A 15,379-nucleotide genomic window follows, 5' to 3' on the forward strand; every position below is an offset into this window, starting at 1 on the left:
CTGAATGGACTTTGTACTGTAGTACTGTACTTACAGTATTTCTGACAAAGATACTGTAAGCCACTTTCAGTTTACATGAAAAAATGAAAGTGAAGACTCAATTGACTTCTATCTAGCATGTATAAATGACAGTTAAGCAATAATTTGGTCCTAATCAGGCTGATGCAGTAACTCGGTTCACCACTATGAGTTCTCACTGAAGATGTCATTATTAAATGTTTTATTAAAGGTTTGTGTCCTTAACAAGGGAAGCCTTTGATGGCTTCAGATAGAAACACTTGTTCACATAGTCCTTCCCAAGTGCACTTCATATCAGGGTAATAGTTTCAAGGATCCAACCTAGGTAATTTTTCAGTGTTATATAACATTAATTAAAATTGTACAAATTATAAACATGACTTAACATCAAAACTTTCCACAATGTATTGTGTGGCATTTAAATTAAAGACCATGAAATTCTTAAACATGAACATAATTGTACCTAAAAGGAAAATGTACCTGAACACAAGTTACATAAATGAAAAACATTAACCTGAACAGTTTGACAGTTTGACATTTCAGAAAAAAATGGAATATGTAATCAGCATTAATGGGTCAGCTTTGCTTCCATTTGGAGGATGTTGCTTTAATCTTTAGGGAAGTGATTCAGTGCAATGAAACACACATTAAACTAAGTACTATTTCCTTTAATACTACTTACCTACTGTATATTAGTGTTAAAATATCAGAGCAATCTTTACAAATATTCTTACTGTATATTTTGAATGCATAGAAAACAGCAAAAAATACAAGTAACAATCTTCATTCAAACACAGCTCTTAGTTGGCATAGATTGCTACATAGTCCAGCATTTAGGAAGTAACATCTTCATAGAGATAGTCGGAAATAAGGTCAGTCATTAAGGCTAGAAAGGGAAAAAAAGTACAGTTAAATACTTTTAAAGGGCAGTCACTTTTCCAAAGAACTACAAAATATTTTTTTAAATCCACTCAGGACTAACATTGAATTGCACAAATTAATAGTTCAACTATGGCTAAAAATGTATTTTTTAAGTGAAAAGGCTATGTTTTTTATTTAAGTCCTTTAGATGTCTAAACTCTTCGATGCCCCACTGCTGTAAAAGATGTAAGAGTAATGCCTCAGTTTTAAGTTATTGTTTTTAATAAGCACATCTTGATTGATTAACAACAAAAAATAACAACACATAATAAACAAGGAAGTTGTGGGACTTTCAAAGTTAATGTATATACAATGCAGATGAAAAAGGTTGTGAACCCCTAAATTTACTGTAATATGAGAATTTTAATTTCTTAAGATAACCTTAACTGAACAATTTATTTAGAGATGCAATGGCGTATGACAAAGAAAAAAAAAGGAAAATTCGGATTCACTGTGAAATAAAAGGTGAACCCCTTGTTAACTTAAAACAATTAGGATATTTATTATTTGGATCATTTTGTTAATTATATCATTCAGATCTATCTTATGGCTTTTATTTATATATTTAATCAGGTTATATTTTATTAAGACCTTCATAAAGTTCTAATTACATTTTTAATTGAAACTATAAGATAATATACGAAGGCTGTAGTAGTTCAGGTGGGTAGCTACGTCAGCATGTGTAGGCTGCAAAGGAACAAGTAATAGGTTTATTCCATGCTGAAAAAAAGAAGAAAAAAACACAATGTTTTGGCCGTGGGGCCTTCTTCAGGTGTGAAGAGGGCTGAAGAAGGCTCCACAGCTGAACGTTGTGTTTTCTTTCTTCTTTTTTTCAGCATGGAATAAACCTATTACTTGTTCCTTTGCAGATAATATATGAAGTTCACCAACTTTTTTCTCAGCCCTACAGCCACAAATAAACAAAAGCAAATGATAAATATCCAATTTTGTCTATGTAACAATTAAATAAAATAGTGGCTCTAAATCCTGGTCCTGGAGTACCCCTTTGTGCTGTTTTTTTTTTTCCAGATGGGCCCTTAAAACAACAGTGATAAACGGTGCCTGTAACTGATCTGCTTCCTGGTTAACTTTTTTCAGTCCTTTAGATCAAAAATAGTTATATCATCAAGTTATAACATCAGTACACAGAAAGGCATGCAGTTTCTCCTAAATTTGATTATTAACAATTTGTTCTTTTATTTCTGACTTAACAGCTCTTAAAGGTGAACTGTAACACTATTTTTATATTTCAGGGTTGGAAAGAATCAGCACTGATAAGTGCATTTCAAACCACAATAAAAGTAAAATGAACATGGTAACTAGCAAAACCTCCAATTTACATCACAAAACAGACAGAATTTCAAGGTATGTGCAGTACCATATTGTGCAATGCAAAACAAGGCAACAAAACTTCTGGTGACGTGTTTTTGTGCTTAATTTGAAATGTGTATAATTTTTCTAGAACATCAATTAATTTATTGTTACCGATATTTAATAACAAGTCTGAGAAATTGGGACTGCAGATACCCTTTTATTGATAATATATTGATGAACTGACACAGGTGGGAGTAAAACTGTATCAGACAACTTCCTGAGCCTTTAGGTTTTTTATTTTTTTCCTTCTGTAGTACTTGAGTAAATCTGCTTATGTTTCAGCTCACACACCCGAATGGGGACAGTCTTGAAACTTACCAATTAGCACAAAGTTCATACCAATTACGAAACTCATTCAGTTCCATTACTGTGTACAGCAAATTTTAAAAATGCCCCAAATAGAAAATTAAAATAAATTAGCCTGTGATTAAGAACTTGGCTGGAGAAAATCCAGCAGACACAGGGGATACCCAGGACCACAGCTGAGAACCACTGTATTAGAGAATTTCTTTTAAACCAAGGCTGGAGTGTAGAAAAAAAGTCAAAACAAGCAAGTAGATCAATTACTGGCAGTAATTAGCACTGGAGATTAAGGGCCCAGCTGGTACAAAAATCAGCTGGCACAGAGGTACTCCAGGATTAAAAAACACTGAAGTAAAAGACAAGAAGCAAATAAGTGTTTTGTTTATATGAGCTCAGAAATCACTGTCAAGGGCAATTTTTAAAAGTAGTTTCCTATGTTTTTTACAGCAAATTGCCCCTTTCTCAACAGAACAGTGGTTTGCTTGTGTTGTGTTTTGCGAGAAAATTATTTTTCCCCTCAGTTAACTAAATGCTGCTAGTATCAATGCCACATAATTTAGTCAACTTCCTAATCAATAAAATTGGTACAGATTGCAAACCGATAAGGTTTTGCAATTACCACATTTTTTAAATGATATTTGAACATTACTTTATATTTTTTAAATGTTTACAATATATCATGTAAACAAAGTTGAACTGCTATATTGAAGGCTAAATCAAACAACAGTACCCACTGCTTCTTTATATATATCAAATAATTATATGGTGGCCAGACAGCCAAAGATAAGGGTTTCTTCTTCTCTGCAAGATAGCTGTTCTTTGAATAGTTGAGAGCACACTCTGCTACATGATGGACTCTACTACATCCTCACAAACCTCAGCTGCTGTTTTAAATTTAGGAAGAGAAAAAAGCAGCACAACGAGCATATATCAGGGAAAGGAATATCTTATTTGTTATTAGAAACTGTGGTTACTAACAAATACCAAATTAAGAAGGTCAATATCCTTCACCAGCCACCCCTTCCAGCAGCTGTAATAACACAGCAAGATGATTTCATGTGGCAAAGCTCTACTACAGCTGCTAGGCTCTTTCCACTGAGATTTGCAAGGACACCCTTCTATTTATAAAGTGACTTTAGCATCCTTGCTGTGTGTAAAATAAGCACGTACCACTCCAGATGCACCATGCGACTGCTTCACTGTCCCAGAGATCCGATCCCACAGCTGTACCAGCTGACCACCAACTTGAGGCTCAATCTCCTGCTCAGCAAAGAAGCAGAGGTATTATTAAAAACACAAGGAAGGACTGTGTACATACTCTTTCTCTACTTTCTAATTGTAACTTGACAATTAATATTCACTATTATAACATCACTTCATAGTTTTAACCTTTTTAACTCTTTTGAATCTATGGGTTGTAGTGCTGAGAGGAGTTGAGCAGTATTTGGTACTGATTCTTTAACGTGATAAAAGGCAAGAATCTTTTCTAAATTTAAAGAATTATTTAAAAATATTGTCAGGATACACCACTTATAGAGTATATTTACATGTAATACACTGACTTATGTATTACATTAAGTTTTCTTTTTAAAATACAGTTTTTAATTATGGGACTTAATATTTTAATATAAGGAAATAAGTCCTTCAATATCATTTTCTAGAAGAGTGCATACTTCTTTAGAAAAAAAGACACATTCAAAAAAACGTAAAAATAAGTATTATGTGATACAATGATTTACTGTTCAAATGCATCATAAACATTACTACTATTACAATTTGATCATTAGCCTTTGGCAGCCAGGCAGTCATCAATTGCAAACATGCCAAATTTTATTTAAGATTATGTTAAAAGCGCAACATACGTGTAAGCAATTATTAATTAATGTGTCCAATTACTTTTGGTCCCCTAAAATGGGAGGACTATGTATAAAAAGGGCTGTGATTCCTATATGGTTCACCCAATATAGACGTAAATACCCTCAAATCGAAGCTGACATTCTGCACTTTAAGCTCATACATAGTCATTGTTTCATTTCAAATCCAATGTGCTGGAGTACAAAGCCATAACAGCACACATTGTGTCACTGTGCAAATACTTACGGACCGCACTGTAGCTGTATTTTAAAGGCACTCACCTGTCCATCTCTGCTTATTTGTACTTTCTTATTTTCATTCCAGGGGTTGAGCAATTGCTGTGCATACTGAAAAGGAAGGCTCTCTTTCCTGACCCATTCAACCTTGAAAATCCCCCCAAGACTTGTCGAGCCCCACTCCTGACTTCTTTCATGCCCTATTTCCGTGGTCATTCTAGCGTAACCCTGAAACACAAGAAACCATTCATCTTTTAGTACTACATCAATGACACTGAACACAATACAAATTCAATATCCCAGTCCATTCATCTGAGCATCTTCTGCAGCTGTTAGGCTTTCACATGCATAAAAATACTCTAAAGCCCTTCAGGCATACCAGTTCCTACACATACCATTGCACATACTTATTAATGAGGAAATCAGAACGCATTAAAGTGGTCCGCAAATATTTTTGTGAAAGACACGGATTTGGCTAAATCTTAGGTCATCCTTTAGATTAAGCTGCATAAAAAAGATTAATGGAAATTATGTATCAACTTACAATAAATAGAGTAGTGATAATGCTAGGTTAGGGCTAGCTTTTTGGATACGGTTCTGATCAGTGTTAATATATAAACTGAGGTCCCATAGGATGTTAATAAAGCATGCGTAGATACATAGAAAAAATTAGGCTGACTCTAACCTAGTAATACTAACTCATCAATGCATTGTTTACCATGAGTCTGTAAACATTTAATAATGTGCAAAACATCAGACTAATAAGGGTAGCTTAAGATAAATTAAACATTAGAGTAGCAAAGAAGCAATACTACAGTACAAACAGGACTCTTAAAGCTGGAAATGAAGAGCAAATTGAGTGATTAAAAAATACATTTTAAAATTATGTTTTTACTTTTTTTCTTAAGTTGTACTTCTGGATTTGTTATAACTCTGTGATTAAAGTGAAAAAGGCCAAAACGTTTTCCCATATAGTGACTCCAAGATGATGCGTAGGGGACGGCGTGTGTTGATTGTTTAATAAAAGTTTTTAAATCCCTCTTGCAACTTAAGAAAAGCAAATAGCTGATTCATAGTGATTCACTTTTAGGAGGTGGAGAAAGTCTCCTTGTGTTACTTTCATGCATACAAGAAAGCAACGTATGAATTTCATTCAGCCACAGGATCTATAGCTAACTATAGCTAACTGAGCAGTCAGTTCAAACAGCAGCACCCAAACAATAGCATTGATTCCACTGCAAAAGGAAAAAAGCAGCAACTTACATTCAACTTATTTGGGAGAGGAATATTCTTTTAATCATTGTTTTGCCCAAGCTGTAATAACAAGCAGAAAACTATTTGGCATGAGCCTTGCTCTGCTGCCATTTAATAAAATAACCGTAAAGTGAATTTGAAACACACAGCACCTTCTGATAGTGTGAGACTGTAGCTAACTTGCTTAGGTCCTGTGTTAATACAACACCTAACTTGTTATGGAGGAATAAAGTGCCATTGGGCTTGTTACTACTTTATACTGTATATTGCATGGAGCAGGAGGCAGAAAACCCTGATATACTGTAGATAAACAATCTAGACCATCGGCAGTGGCTGGGATGACAGAATATTTGGACTGAATGATTTCCTTTGTCTTAATCTAAAGCACTGCCAAATGTTACTATTTTTCAATAATTCGTTCACTTGTCAAGTTAAATCCAAGCAAAGTTGTAAAGGGTGGAGGAAACATCAGAAATATATTTGTCGTATATGTCTCATTTACGATTTGACAATGAAACAGAGCAGAGAAGGATCCTTTCTTACAGCAAATAAACAAAAAACAAGATTCCTTGCTTGAATAATTTTAATTTGGAAAATAATTTCCCATTTTATGTAAGACATTTCCTGTGATTCAATCTGATCAATCTGACAAATCTTGTATCTGAGATATCATATTGGAGATTAGAATCATTCCAACAGAGTTCACACTGATGACTAAGTGTAAAGACAGTTAGAAACATAAGTGGCACTGTTGTTAAAATTATTAAAATATGCACTACACTGATAACTTCATTAATGTACACACAAAAAGTCAATCCCTGTAGCCTGAAGACTGCCAGTTTGATTCCAGTCTATTCTGTCTGCCTGCTGTGGTGGAGAGTTCACATACAGTGTACAATACACAAAGTGCCACCAGCTGGGAAAATTTAGCTCATCTTAAACTGGTAATCCCTGCAAGCCCGTGGTATTATCTATCCTGTGTGATTTCTGTGCGAGGAAAAAAGAAAATTGCTGCTCTGTGTGAGTCAAGTTGAATAGCAATTGGCTGTTCTGGGCAAATATTTTTGAATGGTGAAAAAAGCTTTAAATTCACATTACATTTCCCTTCTACTCATACCCGTGTAACATCAACAAGATAATATAAATTACACAACTGAAAACTACATTGAGGTGCGTTTAAAACGAATATGCGGGTGAAGACTTTTTTCGCTTAAATTAGCAGTGAAAATCATTTTTAAAAATCCATTGGCTTCATCCAATTTGTATTATTTATACACTGTTTCAAGCGTTAAAATGAATTTAAAAATGTAATTAATTCTCTAAAAAAAAGTTCTTTAAAATACCCACCTGAAAGTGTCCAGATCCTTGCACAGAAAACACTAGGAAAACATTACTGCTTTCCAGGAATGCACGGTTCAGTTTCAACTCATTACTTGGTGTAGTGGACCAAATTCCTTTTTGCTGGGAGATCTCAATGTTGCGGAGATTGCTGCTTTTCATGATAAAGTAGCGCACCAATGTATTTGGCCTTGGTGAGGCTGATTTGGAACACTAGAAAATAAAGGTTGATGCAGATTTTACTGATATTCAACAGTCAGTACCTACTGTATGTACCAGAAATGTTAAGATTCAGTTCATAGTATTAGTTTAAGCCTAGCAATATAGTTGTACAGAATACTAAAAAGCAAAGAATGAGTATTCAAAAATAATTCACTCAAAAGTTAAAAGTATTCAAAAGTATCAAAAGTATTTCAAAAATAAAAAAATGTGAAATTTCACATATCTGGATATGTGGATTAAAGAAAATATAACCCATTTAAAACTGATACTGAAGTAGCTTATTTGATACCAATGGATAAATCTCCAACCCCTAACAGGGCACGCCATGTTCTGCATTCAATCTGAATATAAATACTATTAATACATTAACCTTCTTAAGTTTGTGAGATAGCAGCATATGCAAAGTAAACTATAGGTTCCCTACCCAAGGAAGATTATTACTGGAGTATTTATAGACACCACGTTTTGTCCAAGAAACATACGCTGTATGTAAACGTACTGCAGGAACAGTTTGTTTGTGTTTTCTGTAACATTTTCCATAATTCTCAAAGAAAAGAGTGACTTATGTGAAGCACCACATCACCACTCTATTAAATAACAGAGGGCAGTTCTGAGACACCTGAATAAAACTTTCTGCACTGCAGAAGATCCCAAAACATTTGACAATTTTCCTGAAAAGGGCACTTGTGTCAAAATTGGTAGGAACTGCATTTATCTTAGTGTTTAATGACTGACTCAAGAATGCCAACTACTGTACACTGAGCCTCTCTCTTCAAACCATGTAAAGAAAGAACCAGGTGGCTGAACGCCCTCCGGCCTCACAGAAAATGAACAGCAATGGTTTGTATTTGTAGATAAAAACCATCAAGAGGCATTCCAAAAACTGTTTCAAAGACAATTGCTCAACCTTGAGCAAAGGCAGCAGGAAAAAACAGAAGGACCATAATGCTGAAAGGTTCTTTACCTTCCCTGACGAGGGGGGTGAAGGGCTGGCACAGGGACTGGGATAGCTGTTGCTGTCTGTTGATTTCACAGATGACTGATCTGACCTGTCATCAGCGTTGCGTTTCACATGTGGAGCCCTCTTTTCCTTGTATCCCTTTGGCTGGTAAAGTGCCGGAGACATCCCCTGAGCCCTACAGTGAAGACAGATTTCAGATAAAATGTGGGAGCAACTTCACCAATGTAGTGAATAAAGCCTTCTGCCACTCCTATAGATTCTAACACAGGGCTCTGCCTGTGCAAATCTTACAATGTTCTCAATGTGAAGAACGCAAGTGAATAATCAAGCAACAAGCTCTGTAACACATACAGTGCGTGTACTTTCACTACAAAGGCACAATCTCCTTATGTGGATACTTTAACAAATAAATCTGAATTTTGTGTATTTAATACATGCAAGTTTCATAAAATTCTATTTTCAATTTAAAAAAATAAGCATGATTTATGATAACACATACTGTATAAACTACAGTATATAAACTAATGACCCATTTATCTCATCTTGAATTATTCTAAGATTGTTATGCCATGGCCCCCATATTTTATGTTAATGTTCAATGTTACAAGAGGTATCCAATGTCATCTTAAGAAAAATCATTTCAATATTGTCCTAAGCCTTTACTGGTAGTTCCACAGATACTATACATTAATCAAACAATTTCAAAAAAAAAGTTAGAAAGCACCTTAGTCCTCCTACATGTTTTGGCTCATACTCCCTTAATATTAATCAAAATACAGTTGTCATTACTCTTTTGTATTACATGAATACATGATTGATTGTAGTTGTAAAATTATACAACATATGTATGGTGCTAGTCACGGTATTATCAATTCTATTACACCTGTATTAGCACAAGTATTAGTATTAACAAGATTTACTAGTTTTATGCAATAAGAATGGAACTTATTTTGTGGCAGTTAATTTACTGATCACATACCACTACTGTCCTTATGAATTTCTAATTAGCTCTTAAAAGTTTAAAATAGTCCTAATGATTTTTTATCATCCTTAATAATGCTGATGTTACATGGTAACTTCCATCATTAGAAAATGTTTTTTTCAAAGGTATTGAAAACTGGAATACTTTCTCACATTGCTGTACTTTATTGATTATTTTGTTCCTTTATTGTGTGATATTAAATGGAAAAACATTTTTCAAAGTGAAAAGGTCAGTTTTTTTTTTTGGGGGGGGTGGTTCTGAATATGATAAAGTTTAGAGCTCGCAGGGGAACAGTTCAGGTTTTTTTCTTTTTCATATGTCAAAAACAGAAGGGGTTGCAAGCGAAGTGCTAGAAGGCAGATCTGCGGGACAGAACTAATAGACTGGCAGCTGGTTCATCAGAGCTTGTGCACAAGGTTACATCTGCCAATGCCACAGATCACTAGAAGTAAGCACTACAAGTACTTGGACTGGACTGACTTGGACTGAGGCCAGGTTTACCACAAGGTGCCCCATAAAGCAAGAGAACAAAAAAATTATTATACTCATAGTTTTCCCTATTGTGTCTTTTGACATATTGAGTTTTCCCATTTATTCGCTTAGACTGGAAGACTGTTTTTTTTTTGTCTCATTCCTTAAGCCCCTGAAATACATTTAAAGATTAGTTGTTCCGTCTAATGTGTTCATTTAAGACAAAGTAATAAATCCCTGAAAGAGTAAAACGTTACTGATCCGCCGATAAAGTAGCACTGAAAAAGACCCTATTAATGCAGTTACTTGACTTAAGTGTGAGAGGAAAAAGTTTGCCAATCTTTCATCTTTGATGTCCAGCTGCAATATATCTAACAATGAACAATCATTCCATGAAAAGCTGGGTTCAAATCCATCAAACAGCTTGAAAGTAATTATATCCACTTTACGGGTTACTCTGGATTCTGATACGATGCCACTGTCCTTGACCCATATAACAGTAAGACATCATTCAGGATTAATTCACATGGAATGTAGCTTTTATTTTCACTTGCCTAAATATACTACTGAGAGTGCCCTCATCATTCTTGCATGCATAATCCCAAAATCAATAGAGTAATTATTTGACTTTTCTTAAACTGTAATACATTTTAGGACCAAGGCTTTAAGTAGAAATTAACAGCATTTATCAACTATGTTAAACATCCATATTGACATTCTCTTTCATGGTCAATCCCCCCATAACAATACAAAGCAAACCTAAGAGTGCCTAGGGATGTGCCCAGTCTTCTAATAGTGATTAACAGATATAATTACTAATGAGTTCCAAACATCAGACAAATTCAAGATAGGTCTTTGTTTAGAGTCTTTCTCTGCACTGGTAAAAAGCAGCACTGGATCTCTTTCTTTCAATGAAACTCAGAATCTCATAAAAAGTCAAAGGGAATACAAAAAAATTAAAATAATCTGTTGGGTTATAAAAATAAAATAGTGTTCCTCAATTATAAAATACTATGGAATAGTTGATTCTATGAAATGACTAAATTGTTGCAGTATACGGTCTATTTGCTATCATACTTGTAAGATACCGTAACTGATATAAAAAAAATCATCTTAAAAACTTTACTAGTGATACTATTACTGACAGTAACATTTACAGTAAAGCTCCCTGTCCTTTAGTGTAAAAATGAGTATTTCTTGAAGACAAAGGTAATAATTCTGCATTTCATAATTTTACGAGAGAATGAGTGAAAATAACATCTAATGGTCTGCACTAATTTGATAACCTATATATAGATTCTCCAGTAAATACAACACTGTTTTGGCATCTCTTTTAGTACCATGCTTTTTTTAAGCCAGCAAGACAGGATTTGCCCTGCTAGCTTGCTCCATTTTCAGAGGGAAGGTGACATTTTTAAGCCAGACCTGAAAACATTCATGTCCCTGTCTCGGTAGGTAACACAATGCTATAGGACGTAAATCTGACCTGAAACTTTGAGATAAGAGTTTACATAAATTTGCTCCCCAGTTCCCCACAGGATTACAGTGGATTTCCTTATCAAGATCGTTCAGCTCTAAACTGCGGAAACCACATTAGTGCTTGCCACATGTTAGAATATATTCACCCCTCAGCGTGTGAAGCTTCATCTGGAGGCTCTGTGTCAGGACAGCTCCTGCAGCTGTTGGCGGTCCTCCAGGATGACAGCTGAGGGGGCTCTTCAGACATGGGCCGGGGTCTCTGACCAATCCCGGAGGGCTGCTGCAGGCCGGCGAGATGCTCCTCGGCCGTGAGTACAGATACCAGAGCCCGCAGCGTCTGCTCGTCCACTTGAGTACAGGGCTTCGAGGGGGTCCGGATTCGCCGCAGGAACAGGCTGTGCCACTTCTGCCTCAGCTGGAACACGAGGCTGGCCGTCTGCGGAAAAGGGTGACACCCATCTCGTGGTCTTAATGCCAAATCAAACGGAAAAATTACCCCGCATGAAAGCAGTACAGCGTTCAAATGTTTTATGGTTCCTTCCTTTAGCTAGCGATTTGAAGTTTTCCATGTTTGTTAGGTATTCAAGTGGCAGCAGTGAATAACTATTCCACTTACAGTACTTTGTTAGTGTGAAGTATAAAGCCTGTCTTTAGTTCTCACACAACAACCATCTGTTGCTCCATCTCACAGCTCCAACTCTGGCACACAGCATCAGTTATGTGTGAATACTGTACAAACATTTTGAAATGTAAAGTATTAAAAATGTATTGGTGTTTGATATAAGTAAAAAGAAAAGTGACTATCCTCAATTATATTAGTTACCTAATGTAAGACACTCTATTTCAATTAAATAAACACATAACTGCTTAAAATTAGCTCCAACTGCTAAAATTACATAATCTAAACTATTAGTCATTTTTGGTTCTACTTCCTACAGTAAGGCTTGGCTGTTCTATTTTAATGTATAAGACAGTGAGGAATGAATTACTAAATTTATTAGACTCACAAGAAATATCACAGGCAGATGGCACACAAAGTTTAATTTCTTGTAATTTTCCTGATTGTGTTGCAATGTGTTTTAGTGCATTTCTGTGTAACTCCTCTACTGTATGTTTTGCATTGTATTATTTTTTTTTCATACATATGTTAATAATAATAATTGTATACATAGCGCTTTTCTGGACACTCTACTTAAAGCACTTTACAGGTAATGGGGACTCCCCTCCACCTGCACCAATGTGCAGCATCCACCTGGATGATGTGACGGCAGCCATAGTGCGCCAGTCCGCTTGCCACATATCAGCTATCGGTGGGGAGGAGAACAGAGTAATGAAGCCGATTCTTAGATAGGAATTATAAGAAGGCCATGATTGGTAAGGGCCAATGGGAAATTTGGCCAGGACACCGGAGTTACATCCCTACTCTTTTCGAGAAACGCCCTGGGATTCTTAATGACCACAGAGTCAGGACCTCGGTTTTGTGTCTTATCTGAAGGACCGTGCCTCTTTTACAGTATAGTGTCCCCGTCACTATACTGGGGCATTAAGACCCACATAGACCGCAGGGTGAGCGCCCCCCACTGGCCCCACTAACACCTCTTCCAGCAGCAACCTTTAGTTTTTCCCAGGAGGTCTTCCATCCAGGTACTGACCAGGCTCACACCTGCTGAGTTTCAGTGGGTTGCCAGTTGTGAGTTGCAGGGTGATATGGCTGCGATATGTTAAATGTCTTAAAAGGTGTCCAGTCTTGAACTCCATAGTATCGGTATAGGTTACAAGGTTACTGCGACCCTAGCCAGAGATAAGTGGCTATGTAATAATAGTTGATTCTTAAACAGTAACAAAACATTAATTCTGTTTTTGTTATTGTTAGCTGTAGTTAATTTTTATTTGGCAAATTATTCTCCAAATAGTTCTTACTGCATTTATACCAAATAGAAGACCAAAGTTTCAGGTATATGTAAATTTAAATAAATATTTTAAAATTACAATAAATAACAGTGGTGGTTTTAAGTAAGAATTTTAAAATGAAAATGTTTATTTCCATTATGTATTACCTGTAGCGTAGTAAAATTTAATTACATAAATAACTTCGAAATGGATATCAATAATATGCTATGATTCAAATCTTTGTTTGAAAATGTGTTCTTAAGTTTCCAGGGTAAAAATAATTAATTTTACAGTCAAAATAAAATGCTTCCTCTTGTAAACAAACTGCTTACATTAATATGTGCATCATGCAACTGCATGATGAGATGTTCCTTTTTTATTAGAAGATATTTTGAAGAGAAAATTAGGAAAAATTACCTGACGGACCAAATTATCTGTCTTAAAGCAGAACCTTTGTGGGATGAGATTTCTATTTAAGAAATCTTGCACTGTCTGCCAAGAAAAAGGCATTCTAGTTAATTACATGCCCTGTGTTTCTGAAGCTTACAGTCAGGAACACATTTCACTCCTTCTTCGAGCTGAACGAAATCTACACAAGGAGCTGAGGGATGATGCACTGTATTCTTGACTTTAATTTTCACCTCATGTTCCAATTTGAACTTCATCCATTCATCAATCTTCAAAGTGGCCATGTTAACCGACTGGTCTTCTGTTTCACTATCACTGCTCTCATTAATGCCATCGGCTGTCAAGAAAGAATGAAAAACACCTAGTTATTACACACAGATTGCATTCATATATGCCAAAATTAAATAAAAACTAAAATTAAAACTTTATGTTGCAGGCATTTAAAGGAGAAACAAATTGCTTCTGTATTTTTAAATATAATATTATATTCTTAGGTGATTCTTTGTTTCTCTTCATCAATCACTCGATGAAGAGACAAATAAAAGTGAAGAGCACCAGAGCTGCCTCAGCTTTAAGGCAGAAGTCTTCACTACCAGTTAAGCACAAAGTAACATTCCTTGTACTGTGTACCTTGCAGCTTCACACTGAACATATACTATTTTAGAACTATTTTTATGAAATGACAGATATCATTAGCTGCAAATATATATAAAGCAGAATTTCTAAGAGACTACAGGATAAAAAATATTTCTGAGAGGTTGGAGGGTCATTTGTGAGTTAAGAGAACCATATTAGCTTTTGTCATGCTCTAAAGCATTTAAAATTGTGCAAACCCTGATTGTGAAAAATGCAATATTTTGTCCTAGTACAAACAAATTCTGCACTGTACCGTTCTGCATTGATGGCTCCTGCAAAGCAGTGCTCGGCAGCTTTGCACATCCTCCAAAAATGGCAACTGTAGGCGATGTCACTACAGTACAGCACCTGATACTAGCTATTCTGTGAGCTCTGGTCATTTCATCGTATAACAGCCAGCTGGTGGGCAGACACTGAATAGCTGCAGCTTGACCATTTGCTGGTGGAATCTGAAAATTCAAGCATGATACACAATGCAACACTTAGACAATCAGAAAAGCACAGTACTTTGAAAAACAGTTTTTTTTAAATTCCACAATCATTCAGGTGGAACTAAAAAAATGTGCAGCCTAGACCTAGCTCTTTTCAATGGAAGATGCTCAGGTACTTAAACAATGTCAACTCATAAGTTTCAGAAATCAAATTCTAGACTTGGGAATGAAAAACAGCACAACAAGGTGACGTTTTGACAGAGCATCATGTTTTATTTCAAATTTTATTTAGACAAATATTGAATGGAGCTCCCGGGTGGCTCAAGTGCTAAAGGTGCTCGCTCTGAGCGCATATCGAGCTTAGCCTGGGTCATGTTAGCTAGCTCCCTGTAGCCAGGATACCCAGAGTGCAGTGCATTATTAGCTCAGCACCAAGAGGGTTATGAAAAGGGATGGGAATGGTATTGAAAAAAAACATTTAATATGCTAGACAGAACCTCTCAAGTGGCTTAACTAATGAAGACACACCTGAGCTCAGGCTGAGCTCTATGATCATAGATTCGAGGCGGGGTCATGTCACTAGCTGATTATGACAGAGATT

The 15,379-nt window shown here is 35.8% G+C and overlaps 1 protein-coding gene across 2 annotated transcripts in view; it reads right to left on the minus strand.

The window, feature by feature from the left end:
* Nucleotides 1-205: 205 nt before the first annotated feature.
* The window catches only part of ythdc2 (YTH domain containing 2), a 35,304-nt gene continuing 20,130 nt past the window's right edge, over nt 206-15,379 (minus strand). For both annotated transcript variants that reach the window (XM_015366843.2, XM_015366835.2), the window contains exons 24-31: nt 14,601-14,796; nt 13,945-14,048; nt 11,560-11,849; nt 8,485-8,656; nt 7,308-7,511; nt 4,752-4,934; nt 3,787-3,876; nt 206-904 (exon numbers count right to left, since the gene is read on the minus strand). In XM_015366843.2, coding sequence (XP_015222329.2) covers nt 899-904; nt 3,787-3,876; nt 4,752-4,934; nt 7,308-7,511; nt 8,485-8,656; nt 11,560-11,849; nt 13,945-14,048; nt 14,601-14,796 — 1,245 coding nt within the window. In that variant the 3' untranslated portion in view covers nt 206-898. The remainder of the gene's footprint in view (nt 905-3,786; nt 3,877-4,751; nt 4,935-7,307; nt 7,512-8,484; nt 8,657-11,559; nt 11,850-13,944; nt 14,049-14,600; nt 14,797-15,379) is intronic.

This window comes from Lepisosteus oculatus, chromosome 3 (assembly GCF_040954835.1).
Source record: "Lepisosteus oculatus isolate fLepOcu1 chromosome 3, fLepOcu1.hap2, whole genome shotgun sequence".
NCBI lineage: Eukaryota > Metazoa > Chordata > Actinopteri > Semionotiformes > Lepisosteidae > Lepisosteus > Lepisosteus oculatus.